Here is a 17,581-nt window from a genome sequence, read left to right on the forward strand (position 1 = left end):
TTGAAAATGAGCGTGAAAGATCACATTGTGTATGTCGTAGGTGGGGGCTCTCAGAGTGAGTTTTTGCGCAACAGAGTAAAGTGGCCATTGTTCCACCCGGTGTTATTGAAAAACCTACACACTCGTTTGATTTATTATCGAATATATATTTTAAAAACTACCTGAGGAATGATTATAAAATGACATGTTTCTGTGGACATTATGAAGACTATTTGGAATTTCTGTCTGCATTGTCGTGACCGCTCTGATTTCTGAACATAACGTGACAAACAAACAGAGGTATTTTGGGTATAAAAATAATCTTTATGGAACAAAAGGAACATTTGTTGTGTAACTGGGAGTCTCGTGAGTGAAAACATCCGAAGATCAAAGGTAAACGGTTAATTTGATTGCTTTTCTGATTTTTGTGACCAAGCTTCCTGATGCTAAGTGTACATAATGCTATTCTTGGCTATCGATAAACTTACACAAACGCTTGGATTGCTTTCGCTGTAAAGCATAATTTCAAAATCTGAGACGACAGGTGGATTAACTTCTTGCGTCGAGCAATCCCGTAACCGGGAGCGTAATCATAGCCTCAAGCTCATTAGCATAACGCAACGTTAACTATTCATGAAAATCGCAAATGAAATTAAAGAAATCTATTCACTCACAAGCTTAGCCTTTTGTTAACAACACTGACATCTCAGATTTTCAAAATATGCTTTTCAACCATAGCTACACAAGATAGCTAGCATAGCATTAAGCCTAGCTTTCAGCAGGCAACATTTTCACAAAAACAAGGAAAGCATTCAAATAAAATCATTTACCTTTGAAGAACTTCGGATGTTTTCAATGAGGAGACTCTCAGTTAAATAGAAAATGTTCAGTTTTTCCAAAAAGATTATTTGTGTAGGAGAAATCGCTCCGTTTTGTTCATCACGTATGGCTAAGAAAACCCCCGAAAATTCAGTCATTACAATGCCGAACATTTTTCCAAATTAAATCCATAATATCGACAGAACGTTGTTTAGAATCAATCCTCAAGGTGTTTTTCACATATCTATTCGATGATAAATCATTCGTGGCAGATGACTTTCTCCTCTGAAGCAAATGGTAAAATGCACGCAGCTTGAGATTACGCAATAATTTCGATGGAGGACACCAAGCGAGCACCTGGTAAATGTAGTCTCTTATGGTCAATCTTCCAATGATATGCCTACAAATATGTCACAATGCTCCAGACACCTTGGGGAAACGACAGAAAGTGTAGGCTCATTCCTTGCGCATTCACAGCCATATAAGGAGACATTGGAACACAGCGCCGTCAAAATCTGGGCCATTTCCTGTTTGAAATTTCATCTTGGTTTCGCCTGTAGCATCAGTTCTGTTGCACACACAGAAAATATCTTTTTGGAAACGGTTTTGGAAACGTCAGAGTGTTTTCTTTCCAAAGCTGTCAATTATATGCATAGCCGAGCATTTTTTCGTGACAAAATATCTTGTTTAAAAGGGGAACGTTTTTTTATCCAAAAATTAAAAGAGCGCCCCCTATATCGAAAGAGGTAAGGCGATGGGTTCCCCTACAGGAACTCCACCCCCCCCGTTCAGCTGAAAAGGTGGCGCAGGGAATGCAAAAATATTCTTTAGAAATATTTAACCTCCACACATTAACAAGTCCAATACCTCAAATGAAAGATAAACACCTTGTTCATCTACCCAGAGTGTCAGATTTACGGCAAAAACACAACATATATTTATGTTAGACCACCACCAAACCAAAGAAAAAACATTTTTTCCAGCAAAAGATAAAAATCACAAAATGCGGGATTAAAAAAAAATCAATCACTAACCTCTTGAAAATCTACATCAGATGACAGTCATATGACGTTACACAGTACATTTATGTTTTGTTCGATAATATGCATTTGATATCCATAAATCTCGGTTTACATTGACGCCATGTTCAGAAAATTCTCCAAAATATTGGGAGGAATTATGGAAAGCTACGCCAGATAACAGAAATACTCATCATTAACTTTGACTAAAGATATATGTTCTACATATAAGTAAAGATACACTGGTTCTTCATGCAACCGCTGTGTCACATTTTTTTATGTTACGGAAAAAGCCAACATGGCGGAGAAATTGTTACGTCTGAGATTGCAATAATCTGAGACGGTGCTCAGACGTAACAATATTTCTCCGCCATGTTGGAGTCAACAGAAATACAAAATTACAACATAAATATTCCCTTACCTTTGATGATCTTTCATCAGAATGTAGTGCAAGGAGTCCTAGTTCAACAATAAATCGTTTTGTTTCATAATGTTCAATTCTAGTGTCCAAGTAGCAGCATTTGTTACCACTTTCAGCTCACATGCCCAAAAAAATGACTTCTGGTCCAGGATAACTTTGCATGAAAACTTCGAAAGCTTCCAAAATACATATTACAGGTCGAAGAAACTGGTCAAACTAAGTGCAGAATCAATCTTCAGGATGTTATAATCATATAGATCCAATAGCATTCCAACCGGATCATTCGTTTTTATCTGGGGCTGATTGGAACAGCCCAAGCACTCAAAGACAAACGCACCACAACAAAATGGAATTCTTTTGCGACACCAACTACTTTCCTTCCCATTAGGTCAAAGTTCACAGCAAATGCTCCATTACACGTTCTACTGAATGAGGACATCTAGTGGAAGACGTAGGAAGTGTTTCCAGATCCATAACTTGTTGGGAAGGGAGGGGGCAATGACGTCAAAGTTGCCCCAACTTTCAGGATTTCAAAACTTGTTTGGAAGATTGCCTGCCCTATGAGTTCTGTTATACTCACCAACATAATTCAAACAGTTTTAGAAACTTCAGAGTGTTTTCTATCCAATATTAATAATAACATGCATATATTAGCAATTTAGGATAGATTTTGATGCAGTTCACTATGGGCACGCAATTCATCCAAAGTGAAAAAACTGCCCCCTATCTGTAAGTAAAGTCTCTCTTTTTTGATAAAGTCACTCTTTATATCCAAAATCCTCCTTTTTGTTTGAGCGTTTTCAACAGTAATCCTCAGGCTCAAACGCAGTCACAACAGCCAGACAAAAAAAATCCAAATTGTGTCCGTTAAGTTCATAGAAACATGTCAAACCATGTTGTTATTCAATCCTCAGGTTGTTTTTTGCCTAAATAATCGATAACATTTCAACTGGACAATAACATTGTCAATATGGGGAGGCAGGGTAGCCTAGTGGTTAAAGCGTTGGTGTAACGGCTTTTGTCTGGTGAAGGACCAAAATGCAGCGTGGTATCTTTGATACATGTTTAATGACGAAGAAAAAATGAACAATACAAAACAACAAACGGAACGTGAAAACCTATACAGCCTATCTGGTGAACACAAACACAGACAGGAACAATCACCCACGAAATACTCAAAGAATATGGCTGCCTAAATATGGTTCCCAATCAGAGACAACGATAAACACCTGCCTCTGAATGAGAACCACTCCAGACAGCCATAGACTTTGCTAGCTAACCCCACTAAACCACACACCCAACACCCCACAAAACCCCAAGACAAAACACACCACAATAAAACTCATGTCACACCCTGGCCTGACCAACTAAATGCAGACAAACACAATATATTACGACCAGGGCGTGACAGTTGGACCCACTGTTCCTAGGCCGTCATTGAAAATAAGAATGTGTTCTTAACTGACTTGCCTAGTTAAATAATGGTTAAATAAAATAAAAATATAAAAGGTAAACAAGAAAGGCACTCTTTCGGTCACGCGCATGAAAAAGCTCTGTGACACGGCAGGGTCCACTCATTCAGACTGCTCTTACTCACTCATTTTTCAGAATACAAGCCTGAAACAATTTCTAACGACTGTTGACATCCAGTGGAAGGCAATTTGAGTCCTAAGTCAATGGATACTGTAATGGCATTGAATAGAAAACTACAACAACAACAAAAAATCCCACTTCCTGAATAGATTTTTCTCAGGTTTTCGCCTGCCAAATCAGTTCTGTTATACTCACAGACACTATTTTAACAGTTTTTGAAACTTTAGTGTTTTCTATCCAAATCAACCAATTATATGCATATCCTATCTTCTGGGCCTGAGTAGAAGGCAGTTTAATATGGGCACGCTTTTCATCCAAAATTCCAAATGCTGCCCCCGACCCTAGAGAAGTTATTAATAAGGGTGGAGATTTGTGAGTGTTGAGGAGTACTGGAAAGGTGTGACTCCAGGTTACAATAGGCCATAAGTATACAGCTGATTGCCGATTGTCCTCACCTTCATTATCCTGTAACAACATACTGTAGCATGACCAGGATCTCTAATAATTTAAGTGAACAGATTAGGGCTTTCAGGAGGAAAGGAAAATCTACGAGATACATTTCAAAAATACTATTATATTGGGATTATGTAGCTGAAATGTACAGTAGTTGAAATAAAATCTGCATTTTGATAAGAGTATTTTTATAATTATTTTATTAACAAAAGCATAAAGATGTTAATAAAAAAATACTGTACTTATATGCTTGATCCAACATTTTATGTAATTTTAATGCAGGGTTAACAATAATAATAATCGTTGGATAACAGATTGGCTCTCAGAAATCATTAAGAGGCAGCATCTTATCTTCTGTATGCTTTAAATGCTCCAGGACCACCGACAGTTTTTTTATGCCTGATGCAGGACTCTAGTTTCAGAGAAGAGAGACTCTCTCAGACTGAAAACACCTCCATTAACTCCTTGTCGCACATTTTTGTCAACATCCACTGAATTTCAGAGTGCCAAATTCAAATTAAATTACTAAAAATATAACATTTTCATGAAATCACAAGTGCAATATAGCAAAACACAGCTTAGCTTGTTGTTAATAACCTCTTGAGACTAGGGGGCAGTATTTTCATTTTTGGAAAAATAACATTCCCAAAGTAAACGGGTTATTTCTCAGGACAAGATGCTAGAATATGCATATAATTGACAGCTTAGGACAGAAAGCACTCTAAAGTTTCCAAAACTGTAAAAATATTGTCTGTGAGTATAACAGAACAGATATTGCAGGTGAAAGCCTGAGAAAAATCCAATCAGGAAGTGACTCTTATTTTGAAACCTCTGCGTTCCTATACCTCCCTATTGAGCATTGAAAGGGATATCAACCAGATTCCTTTTTCTATGGCTTCCCTAATGTGCCCACAGTCACAAGACATAGTTTCAGGCTTTTATTTTGTAAAATGAGCGTGAACGACAACATTCTGTCAGTGGTCAGCTGGTGGCTCTCAGAGTGATTTGTGCATATTAGACAAAGGCGGCCATTGCTCCTCTCGCTCCTACTAGGAAGCCAATTGTCCCGGTTGATATATTATCGAATAGATATTTGAAAAACACCTTGAGGAATGATTATAAAAAATGTTTGCCATGTTTATGTCGATATTATTGATCTAATTTGGAATATTTTTCGGTGTTGTCGTGACCGCATTTTCCGGTGGATTTCTCAACACGTGAAGAATAAACTGAGGTATTTCGGCTATAAAAATAATCTTTATGGAACTAAATGAACATTTGCTGTCTTAACTGGGAGTCTCGTGAGTGAAAACATCCGAAGCTCATCAAAGGTAAATTATTTAATTTGATTGCTTTTCTGATTTTCGTGACCAAGCTGCCTGCTGCTAGCTGCACATAATGCTATGCTAGGCTATCGATAAACTTACACAAATGCTTGTCTTTCTTTGGCTATAAAGCATAATTTCAAAATCTGAGATGGCAGGGTGATTAACAAAAGGCTAAGATGTGTTTCACTATATTTCACTTGTGATTTCATGAATATGAATATTTTCTAGTAAGATTTTTTGTCCGTTCTGTTATGCTAATTTGTGTAGTTGATGACAATTCTCCCGGATCCGCGAGGTGTAGTTCTAAGAAGTTAATCCACCTGGCGTGTCAGATTTCAAGAAAGCTTTACAGCAAAAGCTATCCAAGCGTTTATGTTATGACATCTCTCTCAGCAGACAAAACATTACAAACAGCTAGCAGCAAATAAAAGCAATAAAATGAATCACTTGCCTTTGATGATCTGCGGATGTTTGCACTCACGAGACTCCCAGCTACACAATAAATGTTCCTTTTGTTCGATAAAGATTATTTTTATATCCAAAATACCTCATTTTGGTTGGCAGGTTTTGTTCAGAAATCCACAGGCTCGAGCGGTCACGACGGGGCAGACGAAAATAGGTTATAGGTTTCGGGAAAAACAACACTTCCTGGCTGGATTTTCCTCAGGTTTTCGCCGACAATATTTTGACAGTTTTTGAAACTTTATAGTGTTTTCTATCCTAATCTGCCAATTTTATCCATATTCTAGATTCTGGGCCTGAGAAATAGGCAGTTTCATTTGGGTACATTTTTATTCCGTGGCCTCCAACTGCTCTTAAACGCTAGTAAAACCAAATGCATGCTTTTCAACCGATCGCTGCCTGCACCCGCATGCCTGACGAGCATCACCACCCTGGATGGTTCCGACCCTGAATATGTGGACACCTATAAGTACCTAGGTGTCTGGCTAGACTGTAAACTCTCCTTCCAGACTCATATCAAACATCTCCAATCGAAAATCAAATCAAGAGTTGGCTTTCTATTCCGCAACAAAGCCTCCTTCACTCACGCCGCCAAACCTACCCTAGTAAAACTGACTATCCTACCGATCCTCGACTTCGGCGATGTCATCTACAAAATTGCCTCCAACACTACTCAGCAAACTGGATGCAGTTTATCACAGTGCCATCCGTTTTGTCACTAAAGCACCTTATACCACCCACCACTGCGACTTGTATGCTCTAGTCGGCTGGCCCTCGCTACATATTCGTCGCCAGACCCACTGGCTCCAGGTCATCTACAAGTCCATGCTAGGTAAAGCTCCGCCTTATCTCAGTTCACTGGTCACGATGGCAACACCCATCCGTAGCACGCACTCCAGCAGGTGTATCTCACTGATCATCCCTAAAGCCAACACCTCATTTGGCCGCCTTTCGTTCCAGTACTCTGCTGCCTGTGACTGGAACGAATTGCAAAAATCCCTGAAGTTGGAGACTTATCTCCCTCACCAACTTCAAACATGTGCTATCTGAGCAGCTAACCGATCGCTGCAGCTGTACATAGTCTATTGGTAAATAGCCACCCATTTTCACCTACCTCATCCCCACACTGTTTTCATTTATTTACTTTTCTGCTCTGAAATAAATAAAATGTAAAAAAAAAGTAAAAAATCCAAACATCAAAATACTGCCCCCTACACTCAAGAGGTTAACACCTCCATCGATAGATCAGCGTTCTAACTCCCCCTTGTGATAGTTTGGTGCAATGACAGAATGCTATCATCTACCACTAACGGTCGCAGCATAAGCTCAAAACTTTCAAAGGAAGAACCACTGTAGTCTAGCTCTCCCCTCACTTGAGAATATCGATCACCTCCAGTACCTGGCTTCAGCCAATCAAACTGACCCCATGCACCCCACACTGACCCCATGCACTTATCATGCATCCTGTGATTAACTAGACTGCTAGGAGCATCTGACCAATCTAGTCCTTTGCATGCTCCATCAAACGTATACGTTTAACGCGGTCCTGAACCATGTTTTCTGGTCTAAGAACGAGTGGACATGTAGCCATGGGATCTGTAAACAAAGTAAGTTGTTGTCGATGTTGTTGTCATTGCAGGATGTGCAGAGTAGCATTATTCTATGTAGTTCTCATTCCTGTTATTACTTAGTTACTACTACTGATATTGTCTGCAATTATTAGTCACTGTTTACTTCTTCCTATTTTCCTATAGATTTAAATACAGTCCTTGCTCTTGAATGTTGGTGTGCAATAGCCTACTATATGCTATATACAGTCCTAGCCATTATTCTTACTGTCCTATTGCCATGCTAGTCATTAATCTGGTGTTACTATATAATAAATGGTAATTATTAGGTCAATATTAGATACAATCCTTGTTGTTCTATCCCATATCCCATTCTATCATACTGCATATTTCCATTCAAGCCAGTGTATTTATCTCCTGTATAGCATATTCATTCTACAATATCTCTGTTTCTGTCCGTTACAGAACCATCCCCATGCATATGCTCATGTTCATCTCCAGTGTGTATAAATAAAGTTCCTGTGTGTGTTAATTCTTTGGCTGCTCCCATCTAACTGTGTCACAGGTCAGCAAATACGCAGAGTGATAGCGGCTTACTGCTGTCCCCTGATACACATTGAAGAAGGTTAACACCATAACGTCTGTGTAACTTCATCCCTTGCCTTCTATAAAAAGCAAGAAATTATATTATATTAAAAAACTAAAAAGGAACTCTCTCCAAAAAGTAATTTTATTGTGATGACAAAATAACATATTTGTATTGACAAAGCAACAATACGCAAACTTTGCTTCTCCATCTATCACTTTTGTGCTTCACACAGACAGGGCTGTTCCTATCCTGTATCTAATCCATAGTCATCCTTCATCCCAGAAGTTAAAGAGCCCTACTCAGTCTGACCTCTCATAGACCCGCTATGATCTCCTGGGTGAGGTTATAATTGCCAGAGAGCGATAGTGATTTTGAAACAGATTGCTTAACTGATACAATACATTTGAATTTAAAGACTTAAATTATCAATTTATCACTATCTCAAGGGAAATTCGATGTGCTGTGAACATCAATGTGCTGCACATCTTATGAATCAAATCAACACTTTTTGAAGCAGAAATAATAACCTGGTGTCTGTGAATGCCCAAGTCTCCTATGGAGTGACAGCCACTGAACACCAAACAGAATGCTCCCTTTAGTGCAAGAGATTGCAGAGCACAATAAAGAACCTTATCGGTGGCAGCTCATTTTGCACTATTTTGATTAAAACTTTTAACGGTAGATGCCACACTGCACACTCCCAGTGGAAGGAAAAGTAATTTTGTGTCAAGCCAGGAAAATCGCTCCTGTGGACCTCTTTGGGAAACGATTAAGAGTTCCTGTAATCGGCAACAATGTCAGTGATACTGTACGTAAGTGTGTTGTTTGTCTTTTGATTGTGTTTCTTCTTGTTTTCGTCGCAGGCAATTTCATTTCTCACTCCTTTGGCTGTGATATTCGTGGTGAAGATCATTCGGCGGACAGATAAGACAGAAATCAAGGAAGCGTGTCTAGGTATGTATGTTTTGAACCCTTAAATTGTCTCATCATTTTATTTGAACTGTTATCATTATTTACATCCTGCAGACATGCTGTGAGTATGATTAAATATGTGGTTGTAATGCAGGCCATACCACATCTCACATCCTGGAGGATGAATTAGTAGTAACATCTAATGAGGATCCGTATAAGCAACTTTAATAAGTTTAATTACATAATCCTCCTTTCGTTCTTCATAGTCATCATTATCCTGAATCTGTGTTTTATTATGCCAATTTTTGGTCACACAATAAACAAACTACAACTTATAAAGGCTTTGTATAGCATACATAAAGTCATCAGAAGCATGACAAGCATGACAAGCTTCACACATCATCTATAAGCGTATGTCATACTATGTATAAATGGTGGATGAAGTGTGACAGAACAGTGATGTTTTCTAATGCGGACTTGATGTGAAAGAAATACGGTAGGGTTGTGATGGCTGGTATAATTTGTGGGAATGACATCAGTGAGTTGATATGTCCATATTAAGTGCATATTATGTATTTTTACATTACTGAGGCATAGAAATTGTGGGGGGGGGGTGCTAAACTGACATATGGAATTGTTTTACGATGGTAATCCTATGGATCATTAAGCTATTTGATTTGGAATTTTAGGAACCCTTTAGATACCACTCAAATAAATATGGGACGGCAGGTAGCCTAGTGGTTAGAGCGTTGGACAAGTAACCGAAAGGTTGCAAGATAAAATCCCCAAACTGACAAGGTAAAAATCTGTTGTTCTGCCCCTGATCAAGGAAGCTTGATCAAGGAAGCTGTTCCTAGGCCATCATTGTAAATAAGAATTTGTTCTTAACTGACATGCTGAGTTAAATAAAGGTAAATGTTACATTTAAAAAATGATTTGATAAAATATAGATTTTTGCTTTTACTATTAAAGCCTATGTAAATACATTGAATAACACATTCATAAATGCATAAAGAACAGTCAAAAAATGAATAATAAGATATGAGGTTTAAATCAAGGAGATATATGTACAGTATATATATGTATACTCATGTATATGTTTTTACAAATATTTAAACCCTTTTTTGGGGTAGGCCCAAACTACCTTCATACAGTACTTCCATATGTTTTTAAAAAACGGTACCGGTTACTTTCAGACGAGTCCCGTGACACTTGTGAGGGTCATAGAGCAAAACGGAAAACGCATCAGGTAACACTTTACATCAAGTGCACATTAATTAATATGTAACTAAATAGTAATAAATGTACTCATAACACAGTAGTTACATGTAAACGTTTTAGAACACCTACTCATTCAACGGTTTTTCTTTATTTTTACTATTTTCTACATTGTAGAATAATAGTGAAGACATCAAAATTATGAAATAACACATGGAATCATATAGTAACCAAAAAAGCGTTATACAAATCAACAAATATTTTATATTTGAGATTCTTCAAATAGCCACCCTTTACTCTGATGACAGCTTTGCACACTCTTTGCATTCTCTCAACCAGCTTTTCCAACAGTCGTGACGGGGGTCAAACAAATGCTGAGCACTTGTTGTCTGCTTTTCCTTAAGCCTGCAGTCCAACTCATCCCAAACCATCTCAATTTGGTTGAGGTTGGGGGATTGTGGAGGCCCGGTCATCTGATGCAGCACTCCATCACTCTCCTTCTTGGTCAAATAGCCCTTACATATGTGAGCGTGCCTTTCGTTATTTTTCCTTTATATTGACAACGCTATTGTCAGGTTGAAATATTATTGATTATTTAGACAAAAAACAACCTGAGGATTGATTATCAACATCATTTGACATGTTTCTATGAACTTTACTGGTACTATTTGGATTTTTCATCTGCCTGTTGTGACCACCTTTGAGCCAATGGATTACTGAACAAAATGTGCCAACCAAACTGAGGTTTTTGGACATAAAGAGGGACTTTATCAAACAAAACAAACATTTATTGTGCAACATGGAGTCTTGTGAGTGCAACCATAAGAATATCAACGGTAAGTGATTAATTCTATTGCTATTTCTGACTTCCGTGACTAATCTACTTGGTTGGAAAATGTTTGTATGGTTTTGTGTGATGGGCGCTGTCCTCAGATAATCACATGGTGTGCTTTCGCTGTAAAGCCTTTTTGAAATCTGTCACAGCGGCTGGATTAACAAGAAGTTAAGCTTTATTTTGATGTATTACACTTGTGATTTTATGAAAGTTAAATATTTATAATAATTAAAATTTTGCGCTCTGCAATTTCACCGGATGCGCAGCACGCTTTTCCCAAACAGGTTTTTACATGGCAAGTCAGTTAAAAACAAATTCTTATTCTCAATGACGGCCAAGGAACAGTGGGTTTACTGCCTTGTTCAAGAGCAGAACAACAGATTTTTTACCTTGTCAGCTCGGGGATTCGATCCTGCAACCGTCTAACGCTCTAACCACTAGGCTACCTAAGAGCAAATTCTTATTTACAATGACGGCCTACCAGAAGGAAAAAGGCCTCCTGCGGGGACAGGGGGAGCTGGGATTAAAAATAAAACGTGTTTTAAAGGTCAAATGTAGATTGTACCTCATATTTTTCTACTGTATCTGGACATTGTTTCAGAACTCTACCCATAATGCACTATTTTATGGCAGGAGGGTAACCCAAGCAACAAAAGAATAAGGCTAACTTATGCTGGCTCAAAGTTTACCATCTAATGCGACATTGCCGGCTAGCCTGTGACTGAGTGAACTAGCTGCACCAAACTGATTTTAGTAAATGAACAGGAATATGTGTTAGCATAAACAGTATAGGTATTATATTTACAGTTGAAGTCGGAAGTTTACATATACTCTTAGGTTGGAGTCATTAAAACTCTTTTTTTTCAACCACTCCACAAATGTCTTGTTGATAACACACTATAGTTTTGGCAAGTCGGCTTGGACATCTACTTTGTGCATGCCACAAGTCATTTTTCCAACAATTGTTTACAGACAGATTACTTCATTTGTAATTCACTGTATCACAATTCCAGTGGTCAGAGGTTTAAATACACAAAGTTGACTGTGTGCCTCGAAACAGCTTGGAAAATTCCAGAAAAGGATGTCATGGCTTTAAAAGCTTCTGATAGGCTAATTGACATCATTTGAGTGAATTGGAGGTGTACCTGTGGATGTATTTCAAGGCCGACCTTCAAACTCAGTGCCTCTTTGCTTGACATCACTGGAAAATCAAAAGAAATCAGCCAAGACCTCAGAAAAAAATGGTTGAACTCCACAAGTCTGGTTCATCCTTGGGAGCAATTTCCAAACGCCTGATGGTACCACGTTCATCGGCACAAACAATAGCAAGTATAAAGTAAGTATATATTTTGTTTTAGACCTGTTTTAGCACTAGTATGTGTTATGTGCTGTCATTTGTTAACCGGTATTAAAAGGGGGCCTGTTTATTATACTCTGCTCTCCTGCACTTGACTTCGCCTCCGATATTCACACCTTACAGGATCATTCACCTGAAGAATGGAGTAAGCAGGAGCAGATGCCCTCCAGTTTCAGTGGAGGAGCGTTCAGCAGCACGCGACCAAGTTGCAACGTCTGGGCACAGCCATGGATGCATGTTGCAGACAATGGATCGGTTTTTCAGCTCCACCACCAGCCCCACTACAACAGGTCCCTCTGTCCACCCCTCTTTCACCTGGTCCCAGCGGGATTCGACTCGCGCTCCCGAGGGAGTATGATGGGATGGATGCCGGATGCCAGGGGTTTCTACTACAGCTGGAACGACAGGGCCCTAGTCGATCACTACAGATACAGTCTGCCCCTGTGTATTGACTATCGAGGAGATCAATAAGATCACTGTGAGGTACAGCTACCCGCTGCCTCTCATCGCCAGTGCGATCGAGTCAATGCATGGGGCACGCTTCTTCACAAAATTGGATCTCAGGAGTGCATATCCGGGAGGGGGACGAGTGGAAGATGGCATTTAGTACCCCCTTAGGGCACTATGAGTACCTCATCATGCCATATGGGTTAATGAATGCTCCATCAGTCTTCCACGCCTTTGTTGACAAGTTTTTCCGGGACCTCCACGGGCAGGGTGTAGTGGTGTATATCGACGACATTCTGATATACTCCTCTACACGCACCGAGCATGTGTCCCTGGTGCGCAGGGTGCTTGGTCGACTGTTGGAGTCCGTCATCTTCTTAGGGTACCGCATTTCCACGTCAGGGGTGGAGAGTGACCGCATTTCAACCGTGCTTAATTGGCTTGCTCATGACTACCTACATTAACATTAGAAATTATATTATTTTGAACAACATTTCACTTACAATACACCTTTGAAGCCAGATAAATAAACCATTAAATCCCTTTTCAAAGACAGGTATATAGTATTTACAAAGGTTATACCATTTTGTGTTTCACTTTAAATTAAGTTGCTTGCTCATGGGTTGGTACGTTATAGTTACATGCATATCCATTGTAAATATATTGTTCTTACATTTAATTCAGTACATCCTTTAAGAGGTGATGTCCCATCCTTTCAGGATGATGTCATGAGGTAGGGATAAATAAATGTGATTAGTGGAGTTGTAACGATGTACGCTGAAAGTTGGGAAGCAAGTTCAGTGAGTGAATACGTTTTATAAATAAAAGAGCAACCACAAGAACCACAAACAGCGCACCGACATAGAACAGGAACAACGACGACTGGGGAAGAAGCCAAAGGGAGTGACATGTAAAGGGCAGGTAATCAAGGAGGTGATGGAGACCAGGTGAATGTCATTATGCGCCTAACGATGGTTACAGATTGTCGCCCTAACGTGCAGCCTGGTGACCTAGAGGACAGAGAGGAAGCACATGTGACAGGAGTAGGGTGGTGTTAATCTTATTTCATATAATTTTGAAATTAATGAGTGTAGTGTTAGATGGTAGGGTATTGATTTAGTATTTTTTTTATTTTCAAGCAAAGTACAAGGGAGTTTTACTCCAGTCTAGTAGGTGGCGGTAATGCAACAAATTGGATGCCAACCGTCGTTAAACCTCATAGAAGAAGAAGGTTTGAGTTTGTTGTGATGGACTACTTTCTGAAGGATGATGCTAAATCTCTCTGACTGAAAATTAATCTGTCTGCAGTGAAACTTTCATCCATGTATACAGGTAAGAATCTAACATTGAACCTGTTTGGTTAACTTTAGCTAGCTATGACAATCGGTTTGTTTTGCTAGTTAAAGCTTGCTGTAAGCTAGCCAGCTGGAGTTCGATGGCTGATTTGCTAACATTACTCTATGGATTGGGATTTTAGTAAAATGTTTTGCTATCTAGCTATTGTTAACGTTACATGTCTAAACAAAATACCCCAAGTTAAAGCTTGCTGTTAGCTAGCTAACGTTAGCGGAGGTTAGATGGCTGGCTTGCTAGCTAACAGTGAACCTTGTTTTGTTAACTTTAGCTAGCTATGACAATCAGTTTGTATTTCTAGTTAACTGATTTCATTTGTGTTATTTCATAGTTGATATGTCTTCACTATTATTCTACAATGTAGAACATAGTAATAATAAAGAAAAACCCTCAAATGAGTAGGTGTCCAAACTTTTGACTGGTACTTGCTTAATTAATTTGATTAATATTATGGTGTTTATATTCCAAGAAAATCTAAAAACCCTTCTGGGTTTCCATAAGGATGGAACGAAAAATATGGCGTTGTACAATGTGACGGTCGGGAGTACAGTACAGGGCTATTTAGCTAAAGAATCCCTGTGTCGTGCGGGCACGTGGGAGGCCAGGGTTCCATCCTTAAGAAGAAGTAGGCTGTCCTTGTAAAGAAGAAGTAGGCTGTCCTTGTAAATTAGAATTGGTTCTTAACTGACTTGCCTAGTTAAATAAAGGTTACACTAAGGGCATAATATTTCTACACCCTTATTTTCTAATTCTAGTATAACCAATACCCAAAATGGAGACTCAGTGAAAATAAACATCTCATTGATTTATCAAGACCAGACCCCATACTTCTCTCAGACCAGCCCGAAACGGTGCAAACATTTTTGAAGGCTATTTCTTAAAACCCTATTGATTCTAACTTCAATATGCTCTATAAATAAATAAGACCTACACCACTTTTAACAGCACATTTTTCAACACTAGTGAGACTCATCTCGCCTACGGTAGGCCTACAGCATATCGGAAGATATGCATATGCTACAGAATATCGCTGAAGCTGGAGACTTATCTTTCCCCCACTAATTTTAAACGTCAGCTATCCAAGCAGCAAACCAATCGCTGCCGCTGTACATAACCCATCTGTAAATAGCCCATCCAATCTACCGACCTCATCCCCATGTTGTTTTTATTTGCTTTTCTGCTCTTTTGCACACCAGTATTTCTATTTGCACCTCATCATCTGCACATCTATCACTCCAGTGTTAATTTGCTAAATTGTAATTACTTGCTACTATGGCCTATTTATTGCCTTACCTCCTCACTGTAACGGTTTTCTGTAGGCGAAAGAGAGTCGGACCAAAATGCAGCGTGTAGATTGCGATCCATGTTTAATCAAAAAAACGTAAACACGAATCAATACAAATACTACAAAACAAAAGAACGTAATGAACGTAACGAAAACCGAAACAGCCTATACTTGAGTAAACAGAGACAGGAACAAGGACACTAAGGACAATCACCCACGAAACACACAAAGAATATGGCTGCCTAAATATGGTTCCCAATCAGAGACAACGAGAATCACCTGACTGATTGAGAACCACCTCAGGCAGCCATAGACTAACGCTAGACATCCCACAAAACCCCAAGACAAAAACACACCACAATAACCCATGTCACACCCTGGCCTGACCGAATAAATGAAGAATAAACATAATATATTTCGACCAGGGCGTGACACTCACGCCATTTGCACACACTGTATATAGACTTTCTTTCTTTTATATTGTGTTTTTGACTGTACGCTTGTTTATTCCACGTGTAACTCTGTGTTGTAAATGAGAACTTGTTCTCAACTAGCCTGCCTGGTTAAATATAGGTGAAATAAAATAAATGAAAATCAAAAATATGACATGACTCTCCGCCAATAATTACGTGAAGAGGATTGGAGGATATTTCTGTAATTCAGTGATATTTATTCCCATAGTAATTCATTATGGATCCATAACTAAATAAACATTGGCATTTTGAAAAAGTATTTTTACCATTATTTTATCCACGAAGCACGCTATTATTAGTTACATTATTTTAGTCTGAACGTGTAGACTGGCACTAAAAACAGAATAGCGGGAATGTTTCCCTAGTCAGTGCCATTGTTAGTGCAATGACCCTTAAAGTGCTGTCAGTGTGTCCAGGTGGGGGTCCACTCCCCCTTCCATCTCCTCTCTTCCCCATGGGCTAGGTCAGTCTTCTGTGTGCGGCTCTGCGGCCCATCCCGTGTCCTCATCCCTTGAACCTCATGCGCTTTCAGTAGATACAGCTGGAGAACTGCAAGGCAATCCCATTGTGCGCCACTCGGGACCCATGAAAAATATGACCAATATATATTGTTCTGCTAATAACAGGGTTAATAATATACAGTGCCTTGCGAAAGTATTCGGCCCCCTTGAACTTTGCGACCTTTTGCCACATTTCAGGCTTCAAACATAAAGATATAAAACTGTATTTTTTGGTGAATAATCAACAACAAGTGGGACACAATCATGAAGTGGAATGACATTTATTGGATATTTCAAACTTTTTTAACAAATCAAAAACAGAAGAATTGGGCGTGCAAAATTATTCAGCCCCTTTACTTTCAGTGCAGCAAACTCTCTCCAGAAGTTCAGTGAGGATCTCTGAATGATCCAATGTTGACCTAAATGACTAATGATGATAAATACAATCCACCTGTGTGTAATCAAGTCTCCGTATAAATGCACCTGCACTGTGATAGTCTCAGAGGTCCGTTAAAAGCGCAGAGAGCATCATGAAGAACAAGGAACACACCAGGCAGGTCCGAGATACTGTTGTGAAGAAGTTTAAAGCCGGATTTGGATACAAAAAGATTTCCCAAGCTTTAAACATCACAAGGAGCACTGTGCAAGCGATAATATTGAAATGGAAGGAGTATCAGACCACTGCAAATCTACCAAGACCTGGCCGTCCCTCTAAACTTTCAGCTCATACAAGGAGAAGACTGATCAGAGATGCAGCCAAGAGGCCCATGATCACTCTGGATGAACTACAGAGATCTACAGCTGAGGTGGGAGACTCTGTCCATAGGACAACAATCAGTCGTATATTGCACAAATCTGGCCTTTATGGAAGAGTGGCAAGAAGAAAGCCTTTCTTAAAGATATCCATAAAAAGTGTCATTTAAAGTTTGCCACAAGCCACCTGGGAGACACACCAAACATGTGGAAGAAG

The 17,581-nt window shown here is 39.2% G+C and overlaps 1 protein-coding gene across 1 annotated transcript in view; it reads left to right on the top strand.

Moving 5' to 3' along the window:
* The window catches only part of LOC135509964 (phospholipid phosphatase 4-like), a 119,750-nt gene that overhangs the window by 41,201 nt on the left and 60,968 nt on the right, over positions 1-17,581 (top strand). Inside the window, exon 3 of the mRNA XM_064930783.1 lies at positions 9,095-9,185. Coding sequence (XP_064786855.1) covers positions 9,095-9,185 — 91 coding nt within the window. The remainder of the gene's footprint in view (positions 1-9,094; positions 9,186-17,581) is intronic.

This window comes from Oncorhynchus masou, chromosome 23, assembly GCF_036934945.1.
Source record: "Oncorhynchus masou masou isolate Uvic2021 chromosome 23, UVic_Omas_1.1, whole genome shotgun sequence".
Taxonomy (NCBI): domain Eukaryota; kingdom Metazoa; phylum Chordata; class Actinopteri; order Salmoniformes; family Salmonidae; genus Oncorhynchus; species Oncorhynchus masou.